Here is a 12,299-nt window from a genome sequence, read left to right as displayed (position 1 = left end):
AATTGACTGAAGTTGCACAGAAGCTTCCACACAGCTTTTTAATTCTCCCAAGTCTTAAGCCACAGCCATTCCTGTTTTGATCTTTGCTTAAAACATACAAGAAATATGTCTCAAATCAAACTCAAAGCCCAAGATACTTAATTTAGTAGATCACATACAAACCAGAACCAGAATCAAAAAGCATTAATTTACACTTGTCAGTTTTGGTACACTTTCGCTTAAAACTCAGGCAAAACAAAACTGTCGTCAAGTACCTGATAGAATTTTCTAATCTGAAGAATCACAGTTGAAAGATTTGGCATGGACAACACTTTCACAGTAAGACGGGCATACAGAATGCCTCCAAGATTGTATACAATGGTATCTTTTGATTTCACCTCAGCTACACAATTTATACAAATCCAGAATCTCACCTCTGGTTATAAATGTTCTCTCCTCTAACATGGGCAACAACCCAACTTCTCACACCCCATAATGCACTACTGTGTCTTAATAAACTCCCAACAGCCTCATTAAAAAATGCTCAGAACCATGCCAGGTATGAATAGATAATCCGAGGTATGGCCAGGCCAATCACTCAGTGTAACACCTCCTCCTATATTCTAATGAAGCCTGTTGGAAATGGAGCCATAATACAAGTGTAACTAATGCCCCTTCTGAGGTTGATCACTATTAAAGGATTCTCCAGCTTGTCTTCCACGCCACATGCATTAAAGTGCTGCAGCTCAGAGACACTGGGCAGCTGTAACTTCACCTACATCAACAGGATCTACATATGAAAAAATAGAATTAAAACTAAGAATTTCCACAAAAACACTCTGAAGTGTTAATTTGACAGATATGGTGCTAATTTGACAAACACGTTGCCGTTGGATTCCTACATGATCTTCTGCTGCTCATTACACATATGAAACAAAAGCCTGATGGGTAGTAGAGAATTTTTCAGTCTGCACATAAATTTATTGTATCCTGGATCAACTCCTACATAATATGTTTTGCTGTTGCCTGATCCAAGGCCAATTAAAATAAATAGAGAAAAAAAATTACTAATTCTCAAGAGACTTCAGATCAGGATAAACATATTTTTAAGTTTATTTCTTGATTTTCATAAGTTTTTCACCAGACTTGCTCTCTGTGTTCTAACTCACTCATTTCTGCAGCAGCAGATCTATAGCCTGTGTGAGCAATCTCTGGTGCTTCAATATACCTAAGCAAATGTAAGTTGGACTCAGCACAAAGTCAACAGATTGCCAGCAACGCAGCTAATGAAATGCACAGGCACTACCCCAGTGAAGGCAAAACAGTAACATAGAAACAAATAATTTATCCTGCAGAATACCCATAAATTGTTATGAAAAGAAACTGTAAGGGAGCTTAACTTTGGTTCATGAGTACAAAATTTTTACTGCAAAACTTTCCACTGATGCTAATAAAATAATGAAGCTCCCATAAACAGTGTTTAATACCATCATGCATTATGGGATTTATTCGCATAACAAACCGGTCAAGATACATATTTATTATCATTCTTAGCTGTTAGTTGATACTGCCTGTTCCATTTTTTCAAGTTTTCAGGCACAGTGAAAAGAAGAATCTGATTCTTCAGAAAGACATTTGGGTTCTCGGCTGTGATAACTTTTTATAAAGGTAATGAAGACTGGAAGGGTTTCACACCAAGCCTATCAGTAGCACATTTTCCCACCACTTCAGAACCATCTAGGGATTGAAGGTGCTCTCTCCCTGAAGCCTGGGAGGTTCTGCTGTGAAAGCAATAGTTTAACCTTGGAGTTTGCAAGACTTTTCATAGGCATTCTACCTAAGTATGAACTAGCAATACATTTTAGAAGTGGTTAGAAATTTCAACTGACATCCAAACAAACAAACAAACAAAAATTTTTCTATTCACTTCTAACAATACCAACAACTATCACGGTTCTGCATGAGTGACAACATCTGCATTAGGGAGAAGGAAAAGAGGCTCAGATGCTGTCCAGGAGAGTACAGGTTAGCATTACTCAGGTTACCGTTATTCAGGACAAGCAGTATGTTTATTTACACAAGGGATACACTAAGCAATCCAGCTTTAAAGGAGAAGTGTTCCAGGCATATTCTTCCACTGACCACCATCTCTCAGGAAATATTAGCTGAAATGCTCAACAAATGACGTCAAAGACCTCCTACTGGCAATCTCACAGAATTTTGATTTTAATTCTTTGCTCTGAGTAATACAAGAAAGTGCCAGTGAAACATCAGGGGTCCAGAGTTAAAAAAGCATTTCTACCTCCAACAGTACTAGATACAGGCAGAGAGATCCATTTTTTAATAAAAGTAGAAAAACTGTAGCTTTGTCATGTGAACTACCAGCCAAAACTGTCTTAAATTCAATTTTATTTATGGATCTAATAGCATATACCACTAGATAAATGTGGAATGGAACAGTAAGTTCTATGGATTTTACAATTTTAATTATGTTACATTCTGCCTCTGCTTTAATTATGTAAAATATTTTTAAGAAACAAACTGTTTATGCATGAATTGGATAATTTATACATCAAAAATTATTATGATAATTGGATCATGCTGTCTTTTTATCTCTTCTCTCCTTCACCTCTTCAAACTCTCAACTGGAGTAACAGTCAGAAATATCTGTTCTTGGCTGGGATAAAGATGAATTACATTTTTCCCATTGATTTTTCAAACACAAAGCACTTCCTCTGAAGAAATTAATCAACAACCACACAGGCTTGGAGAAAGAGCAATGCCTATTTCATTACCTCCCAAGCGTGATGTTTCTAACAGCATTACAGGCATGACAACAATGTAACGAAAAGAGAACACACATTTTGGGATTGACACTATCTTGAATTTCAGGTCTATTGGTGTTGTTCCTTACGATTTTTTTTCTAGAAGGAGGAAGGATTTGAAGCAAACTTGCTTGTAATTTTTATCCTCTTTTCTGGAAACAGTAACGTAAGCTATGAATAAACACTTCAACCCAACTGGTTCCATCTGACTTCTATTATATTCTTAACACTAACTTATATTTATTATTTCACAAGACTAGGCAACATTCCTACAGTTGTGTAAACATTGCACTGGAGACATTGGTCTGCCAGATCCAGAGCTCTGTGTAAGTTCCAGAGAGCCCATAAGCAGAACTGAGTAGTGAGCAGGTTTTGAAGGAGAGGCAGGAAGGGAGGGAGGGCTGCGCCGCCCGGGCCGGGCGCTCCGCGCGGAGCTGTCCGCGGTGCTGAACGGGCGGCGCGGAAACCGCCGGGACACGGGGAGCGCTCCAGCTCCTACACCGCACATCACCCGCGGGAAAGGGCGAAGAAGAAAACTAATTTGTCTCACGTCGCTATGTCACTGCGGGCTTGGGAAGAATCTTAGCAAGCCTTCATAAACTTCCCTTCCAACGCCTTTAAGAAGCGCAGCAGGTCTGGGACAGGCAAACTCTGGAGTCTGATTTATCTGACCGGCTGTTTTCAAAGCAAAACGTACAAGCCATGTCGTATCAATGGCAAGACTAAAGCCACCTCTATGCTGCTAGGTACTGCCCCACAGACATCTTTGCTGCATGGTTGTTTGATCTCCCTACCAATAAATCATGGTCACAGACTACTGAAAAGAACCAAAAAGCTGATTTCCACTTGCCAGCATTTCAGGTCACCAGATGTTTCTCCGTAGTCACCCAGCAATCAGTAACAATTACTAAACATTCAGCTCTTTCTTAACATTTTTTTGCCTCATGCTTTGTAGAAAAATTTACTTATACTTAGGCTCGTCCGCTGCCACCAGAGTATGAAAGTCACCACACTGCAAGCAAAATACAGTAATCCTCTTCTATGGAACAAATTCTCTCTCAATGAATTCCTGTTTATTTACGCAACAAAAAATGTTTAACTATGTTTCAGACAATAACCAGAAGACAATAATCAGAAATAAGTATTTGAACTGAAACAGGACTGACAAATAACTGGTGCAAATAGTCCTCCTGGACACAACCAACTATCTATGGGCTGCATTCTACAAACCTCATTCATTCTACTGCACATAGCAAGGTGTTTGCTTGAACTAAAGGCATGTCTGCCTTCAGAAAACAGTCAGCTTTAAAGGCTATTTAACAAACTTCACATTTTCAGATTTACACAGTATTTTCTTTTGCCTGGAGAAGACGATGTAAGTCACTAAGCCAAAGTATTTTAAAGGTACTTCTTTTTTTCAGGTCTCAAATGTAACATAAATTTTATGACTGTTGGATATGGATGTAGTTTTTGCTCTACATACGCTTCACCTTATTTTTTAAAAGTCAAGTGTATGCAGAAAAACAGACTATGTGCAAATTCAAAAGTGAGCAGATACAGCAAAGGGAAGTATTATGCGCTTCCTTCTAACAAGCTCCTTGAAACAGAGAAATACCTTTCATTTTCGACATGAATGACAGAACCCCTTGAAGCTGCAGCTCACTCTAGGCCCTGTCATGACTACTGCAGTTTTTGGTGTCTCTCATTCTAAAACATGCGGTATTGCTCTTTTACAGGCAGGTATACTTGTGTTGTGTACAGTCAGGCAGCACTGAAAACTACGTTAATCGTGATTAAGCCACATGATTATGTAGCTCCTTTTATGTAGCTGCAGACATGATGAAGTTCTTTAAAACGGTCAGTTAAAAAAAACAAAGTGGAATGACAACTTTAGGTTTTTATTATTGTTTCTTTCTGATCCATAAGGGATTTGATTCCTAACATAATGAAAATTTGTAACTCTCTATCTGAAAAAAACCAACAGTGAATTGAATCCTGGAGTAACTACATAGCATAAGCTCATGCTTAAAGGAACCTACAACTATTTGGTTATCTTCCATAAAATTTTCAATTTAAGGTTTCTGGAAAATGCATAGACTAATTCAAACATTTACAGACGGATTGTTCTCAGTTTTGCTCTTCATGCCTAAAGTACCACTTGTGGGATGATACACCAGAGAAGGCTCCCACACTGCAGCAGTGCTACTTATTTATTTTTATACACATAAGGAGACCTTTTCATGAGTACTCCTGTAGTTTATAAATATGCCCTCTATTCAAAACACTTGTTTACTGAGTAAAATATCACTAAACAGCTTTCAATATCTTTGATATTAATGCAGAGAAACTGGTTTCTGAGCCAGGAAAAGAAGTTTTGCATGTGCAAAGACTGCACAACAGGATCCAGTTTGGCAACATAATACTTTTTTAACATTACCCTAAGTAGGGGACTATGGTACCATTTCACATTGAAATTACAGCATTCATTTGCACAGAAGCAGGGTACTATACAATTCCTAATTTATCTGGGTTTTTTTTTTTACCAATTAGCATCAGAGCAAAAGTCTTCTTTGCCCTTGAAATCTGACATTTCAGTTTTCAGCTCAAAGAATCTCTAATCTGAAAAAGCAAAAGCACTGTATCTATAAGTACAGTATTTTTCCCTTCGAAACCTTGAAATCTGTCTGTTGTATGTTTCAGTTGAGCTGAAATACCAAATTTTAATGGCTTGGTCAAAAAAAAAACACAATTGAAATTAGAATTAAGTCACCTGGAGAGAACCTGTGACAACAGTATTTGTAAGATTCTACAGCTTTAATCATTATGTTCCTCTTACCTTCGGCCCTATCCTTCCTGACAGTTTTCTTTGGTCACATTCCTAAAGCCTCTGCACCATTAAATAAAACGAGTGAAACATCAGTCTTCCCTTTCCTCTTAAACACTCTCTTCGAGTACCCTCATTTCTGAGAGTGCAGTGAAGATTACATACCATGCACAGTGAAAACCATTCACCATTCCGTCAAGAGAAAATGCACAGCATGAAATTGAGTCATTGGGAAATAAGATTGTTGCTGTACATCTGCTACAGGAGACAGCAGGCATATCACCTAGAAAGTATGTTATAATCTCAGGGCTAAGCGATCCTATAGCATAACTGCAGGCGACAGTCCCTAGCAGGAAGAACTTCTGAGCAAGCAGAGCTTTCCTGGTTCGTATCCCGCTGTATCTTGCCCTATCTCCAGGACTAAGGTCCATTCACCAACTTCGGCAGGCATGCAGAGACCACTTATGTTTTCTGAACCAGTGGGACATGCCCAGTACTTACCACCACTGCACCCCTGGACAAAGCGCCTCGCACCCCCATCTAAACCAGGAACGCTTCCTGATTCACACAAGGAAACCTTACCTGGATTTCCCTTGCATGGTACACGATGATGAGACCAAGAAGGATAATCGTGGACAGGCTAATAAGGCATTTCAGAGCGAGGGAATACAGCGACTCCTGCAAGAGAAAGACATCGCCGTCCCTCAGAGACCCACGCGCGGGGGCCGCTCCGCCCCACGGCCACCCCGGCCCCGGGTCCGGGACCGGCAGCACCCACGGCCCCACGGCGTCCGCACCGTCGGGCGGTGGGACCCGCTGCCGCCCGGGCTGGTACCTTGGTGTAGGCGCCCCAGGAGAGCTCTGTCTCGATGACCATGACGACGATGCCGAACATGCCGAAGATGAGCGCGTAGTCGCTGAGGCGCTTGCGCTTCTCGAAGAGCGCTCGGCGGTGTCCCAGCTTGTAGCCGATGTTCTGGTTCTTCTTCTTGCTGGACTTGCCGCCGCCGTTGTTGGTGCTGCCCGGGCCGGGGCCGGGGCCGGTGGAGCTGTAGAGCGCCAGGTTGTTGGAGTTGTTGTGCTCGGGCTTGGAGACCACGATCTCCGGGGCGGCGGGGCTGCCGGCGGTGGCGGCGGCGGCGGGGCTGGCGAGCGGCGGCTGCAGCGGCTGCGACTCGGAGTCCAGGTCGTGCAGGTTCCTGCGGGACGAACTGAGGTTGCTGAGCGGCCGCATGACGCCGCCGTTGTACCTGCAGCTGCTCATGGCTATTTCGGTGAAGGGGTTGCTCTCCCGGCGCTGCTGCTGGTGATGGTGGTGGTGGTGATGATGGTGGTGGTGGTGGTGGGTGCTGCCGCTGCTGACACTGCTGCTGGGGCTGACTGCCTGCTGCTGCTGCAGGCTATGGCACTGGTGGTACTGGGAATACTGGTGAGGCTGCCTGAGCGCGCCGGCATGGCTGGAGGGGGTGAGCTCGCTGACGTTCAGCTGGCTGCCCTGCCGGGAGGACGCGGCGGAGGAGAGCGGCGAGGAGTGCGTCCGGAAGGCGCCCGAGAGAGGTGAGGAGGCGCGGAGCAGTAAGGGCAGGTTATCCCCCGCGGCTGCCGCAGCAGCCCCGTAGTAGGCGCAGTTGTTGCACTGGAGGCATGGGCTCTGCTGCTGCTGCTGCTGTTGGTGCTGCTGGAGGAGGCTCTGCTTGTCTTGGCCGTGCTGCTGGCAGTGCGGCGGCGCCGGCGCCGGCGGGCGCTGCTGCTGTTGCTGCTGCTGCTGCTGTTGCTGCTGCTGCTGCTGCTGGTCGGGGCCGAAGCCCGCCGGGAAGTGGCGCGGCGCGTCCATGCCGGGGCCGTTAAAGCCGCAGGAGGACCGGGCGGTGGTGCACCGTGCGCAATGCGTGATGGGCGGCAGGGGAGCGTCCTGCTGCCGCCACGACGGGCCCATCCCGGCTCCCGTAGAATCCAGACGGCGCGTCCGATTGGTCGGGCGCACCAAAACAACGGGCATCACGTCACCTGCAGGGGCGGGACCGGCCGCGCGTGAGCGGCGCGGGGACCCCCGGCCCGCGGGGATCCCGCTGCCCGCTTCCCGCGGGGATCCCGCTGCCCGCTTCCCCCTTCCCGCGGGGATCCCGCTGCCCACTTCCCGCGGGGATCCCGCTGCCCGCTTCCCTCTTCCCACGGGGATCCCGCTGCCTGCTTCCCTCTTCCCGCGGGGATCCCGCTTCCCCCTTCCCGCGGGGATCCCGCTTCCCTCTTCCCGCGGGGATCCCGCTTCCCTCTTCCCGCGGGGATCCCGCTGCCCGCTTCCCTCTTTCCGCGGGGATCCCACTTCCCTCTTCCCGCGGGGATCCCGCTGCCCGCTTCCCTCTTTCCGCGGGGATCCCGCTTCCCTCTTCCCGCGGGGATCCCGCTTCCCTCTTCCCGCAGGGATCCCGCTGCCCGCTTCCCTCTTCCCGCGGGGATCCCGCTTCCCTCTTCCCGCGGGGATCCCGCTTCCCACGGTAAGGGCTGCCCGCCCCCCACCCGCGGGGATCCCGCTTCCCAAGGGTAAGGGCTGCCCGCGCCCCCGCCCGATGGGATCCCTCCCTCCCTCCCTCCTTCCCGCAGGTAAGGGCTGTCCGCGCCCCCCGCCCGCTGGGATTCCTCCATCCCGCGGGGAAGGGCTGCCCGCCCCCCGCCCGCGGGGATCCCGCTTCCCGCAGGTAAGGGCTGCCTCCCCCCGCGCCGCGGGAACACGGGGCTTCCCGGGCTGGGGAGCGCGCTCGCTGCCGGGATCGCCCCCGCCCGTCGGGAAAGGGGCCCCGCCGCGGCTCTGCCCGGCTCTCCGCTCACATCTGCGCCGCCTCCGGAACATGGGCGCCGCGCCGCGCTCCGGAGCTGTCCAGCAGCGCCGCCGCCGCCCTGCAAAACACAGCGCCAGGCTCGCCCCGCTCCCGCCGCGGCTGGAAGGGGCCGCGGCCCCACCGGGCAGCGAGAAACCCTTCCCGGCACATCCCGAGCCTGTCCCAGAGGACACACGGCTTCGGCCGGCTGCTTCTCCCCTTCGCGGGAGAAGGGAGAGCCTCCACCGGAGTGTGAGCGCCCGGGAGGGACCGCGGGGGGTTTAGTGCTGTAGAGGCGCTCCGGCGGGTCGGCAGGGATCGGAGTCACGGATTGTCTGCGTTGCCCTCCGGCTCCGGTTCCTAGGCATGCAGGCCCGGGTGCAGTCTATTTTGCCTCTTCCCTTCCTTTTCCTCCTAGATTCTCACTGAATAATCCATTCTTACAAAGCCCTTTGGCAGAGCGATGTCTGCACCAGGTAATGTCTCTTCCCTACATTTATTTAAGGGAAGATTTTTTTTAAGGGAAGAATGAGGAAAACGGTAAGCGATTTACCTTGTTAACAGCTGACACCTAGGCGAGATTATAACAGGGTGGTGTTTGGGGTTTTTATGTGTGTTGTTTTGGTTTGGATTTTTTTTGTTTGGTTTTTTGTTTGTTTTGTTTCTGTTGCTTTTGTTTGTTTTCCCACACACTCAGTTGGGCAACACTAACTTTGCAGCTTGGAAAATCAACGGTAAAATTTGATAGCATGGAACGTTTCCTTACATCTTTAACTTCTCAGTAATGTTCAAGTTTAAATCCACTAAGCTTTTCTAAGATCCTTCTAATTTCTGTGTCTCCCATGATATTCAATTTCCTTTGAAGCCCTTGAGTGACTTGTAGAAATATGAGTGAGGAACTGCCATTAACAAAGTTTTAACTATGCTGTATTATGAAACTTAAATGACTTAATTCCTAATCAAGGTGTACCTTTTTTTTAAAGCAAGCGCACATAGCACCTACACAATCGCACCACCGTCACTAATGTAGCAAATTTCATAGTTTTACAATACAGGTATACTAATTAGAGACTGACCAAAATTTAAACTTGTGATAATTTAAAATTTGTCTAATAACAAAGTTTTTTAATAAAAATCTGTGCACACTTTATTGCATGAATGATAAAACACTTTCATTTTGAAATTACACTAAGTGTATTTGGATGCTCATATTGCCCTTAGTTCCCCTGAGCACCAATGACCTAGCAAAAAAATTGCTTTTATTTTTAGGAATGACCACGCTGTTTATACAGCTACAGATACTGCATTGTTTGTGTGAAAAAACACGGTACTGTCATTCCATCTCATTGGTTATATTTTACCTGTGTTTTCAAACACACATAAAGTGCATCGATTTTAGAAAATTAAAATCTCAGGGAACCCGGACTTTTATCAGTCTACATAAAAGCCATGCTGAAGTATGCTTTCGAAATATGAGTTTTGTGAACTATTTAGAGATTAGATAGGCCTTAGTTTTGTTTTTCCTTTTCTGTTTGTACTGTGTCCTTAATATTTCCTTAAAAATACTTTACTTTAAGCTTTCTCTTTACCAGAAGATAAAAGTCCTCATGACCTAGTTTACTGGGGAAAGCTTTTTAAGAAATTTGTAAATCTCCATGTTTTATTTAGAAGTCACCAAGGCTCTGTCCTGTAACATCATCTATTCTGATCATTCAATCTTATACTAGAATTGTGAAGAAGGAAAAAAATATCTTTTTAAAGGTATTGTTACACTAAAATATCAGCTAGCTTAGTTCTATATGAGGATATCATTACATTTATTTTTCTCATTCATATGTAGAAGTTACAAGTCCCAATTTTAATACCTCTACTGCTGCCATCCTGCGTATTTGTAGAAATGCAAGGACAGTGCTGTTACTACCTTTTAGATATTTAATCTACTTGCTTAGTTGTTTCATTCTGTGAATAAACAAATGAATATTCCCATGTTTAACACAAGAGGTCATACTCATCACACAGCTTGTTATAAAACTGATCAGCTAGGATTTTGCTTCAGTTCCATTGTGCAGCCTGGGATATCTCATCACAATTTCAAGGTATAAATTAAGAATTGTTGAGAGTTTGCATTTTCAGAGCTAAAGAGGTAAACCTTCCTCTCTGTGACACTGATTAATGGGACAGAATAGAAAAATGCTATTTATTCTAACATCTCCCTTGTAAAATAATTTTGAAGTTCCCTCTAAAAAATGAGTGTATTGGTTTTCAGAAATAAAATCTATTTTTCATGTGAACTGCATTGTGACAGTCTTTTGTACCATAAATTAATTAGTGTGGCAACTCAGAACTGCTAAATCATGCTAAACTGGTAACAGTGAAGCCTCGTGGAAGAAACATTATCTGGTTGGGGTTGGGAGCTTTGCTTTTGTTTCCACTGGATGGAACTGCTCTTAGTGATTATTATAGGTCCTGCTTCTGCTTTGCCAAAAAGGTTGGTTTTGCACATAAGTGTTTGTGTGTCTACACGCATGTGCACGCACACCTTAATATAAAGTAAAGGAGAGACACTTAATGCAGATCTCACTTGATACTTATGCTCATTGGAGATATTTGAAAAACAGATTTTTTTTGTCTAAACTCTTTAACTGCAAGAACAAGATAAATACTGTTGAACAGTATTGAGCAAAACTGTACCAACAATGGGACAGGAAACACAACAGAAACACAAGAAAAATGGTATTTTTGAGAGTAAAAAAATCACTATGAAATGTTTAAAGTGACAGCTATTGGCTAGTCATTTAAAAAGCTCACATAGCAACTTGTAATGGAGATACAAGACCTACAGGCTGCAGTAAAAGGTAGTAGAAAGCTACTTTTGCTGTTACCCTATTGCCCCTACTGATGCCAGACTCCTGTTAAAATAACAGAGAATTCTGCACTCGTAAAAAGGTCAAAAAATATAGAAAGATAGGGAAAAAAAGGAATAGGGAAAAAATGCCAGGGAAATTCTATTCTCAAAGCATATGCTGCACAAGACCTATGAGTTTTTAGATAACATTAAAGGAAAAAGCCTTGTCTGGTTCAAGAAAAAGCTATCGGGTACACAGTGTATACACCAAAAGATGCCATTCAGTTAAAGCAGAGTCACATTAATAAAAACAGTGGTAACACCAGCAGCAATAGGGTAACATAAGATTATTCAAGGGTATCCATGCAGCAATAGAAATGCACAGTGAGACCACACCAAATGACTGCAGTACAGCTGCCAAGAGGCTGGGGATGGAAACTAACCATAGGAGGCACACGTGTAAACTACCTTTTCCATACCATCTGACAGGGCTTTTACACACCAGATACCTCTGACATTCAGCCCAGCAATTTCTGGTGTTGTGTAATTATATACCCTAACTGGAATCCTGCCCCTGCTGGACCTGTGCTCATTTCAAAGACCTTTTGATAATGTTCTGCTGTAGTGGAGAAAGGAGAATAAATACTGTGACTCCCTGCAGATGGTACAGGTACATGTCAGGAGGATGCATGCTTTACTGCTTCTACTTTTGATTTTATACAGTTTGACTAATCTGCACTTTTGTCGGCTTCTCCAGAAATATCACCTATGAAAATGCAGGTTCACTCCAACTCAAAACCTTCGTCTATTATCTGAGACGTGTAGGATACGAAACATAAGGACACTGGATTGACAACAGCTCTAAAACAGTAACCAAACTTTTCAAAAGTGAGGATCTCTTCATTCATAGGGGTGCAGGTTCAGAAATATCTAGAGTTGCCGCCTGCATTTCCTCCAATCAAGGGGCATGAAGGAATGAGAGGTTTCTTTTTTCTTGTTTTTTGCTAAAA

General features: G+C 44.9%; 1 protein-coding gene across 2 annotated transcripts in view; it reads right to left on the bottom strand.

Annotated features, from left to right (window-relative positions):
• The window catches only part of KCNN2 (potassium calcium-activated channel subfamily N member 2), a 73,840-nt gene extending 66,213 nt beyond the window's left edge, over positions 1-7,627 (bottom strand). Inside the window, exons 1-2 of one of the 2 annotated variants that reach the window (XR_007630640.1) lie at positions 6,464-7,559; positions 6,211-6,306 (exon numbers count right to left, since the gene is read on the bottom strand). Coding sequence is in view for 1 of the 2 variants with exons in the window: in XM_050330188.1 (XP_050186145.1) it covers positions 6,211-6,306; positions 6,464-7,627 (1,260 nt within the window). In the remaining variant the exon portion in view is untranslated. Of the gene's footprint in view, positions 1-6,210; positions 6,307-6,463 lie in introns of both variants that reach the window. The other variant, XM_050330188.1, reaches the window with a different exon arrangement.
• Between the last annotated feature and the right edge of the window lie 4,672 nt (positions 7,628-12,299).

Source organism: Myiozetetes cayanensis, unplaced genomic scaffold (genome assembly GCF_022539395.1).
Source record: "Myiozetetes cayanensis isolate MyiCay16 unplaced genomic scaffold, myiCay2020 scf4, whole genome shotgun sequence".
Taxonomy (NCBI): Eukaryota; Metazoa; Chordata; class Aves; order Passeriformes; family Tyrannidae; genus Myiozetetes; species Myiozetetes cayanensis.
The sequence above is the reverse complement of the archived record's forward strand: the minus strand, read 5'-3'. Positions and strand labels throughout refer to the sequence as shown.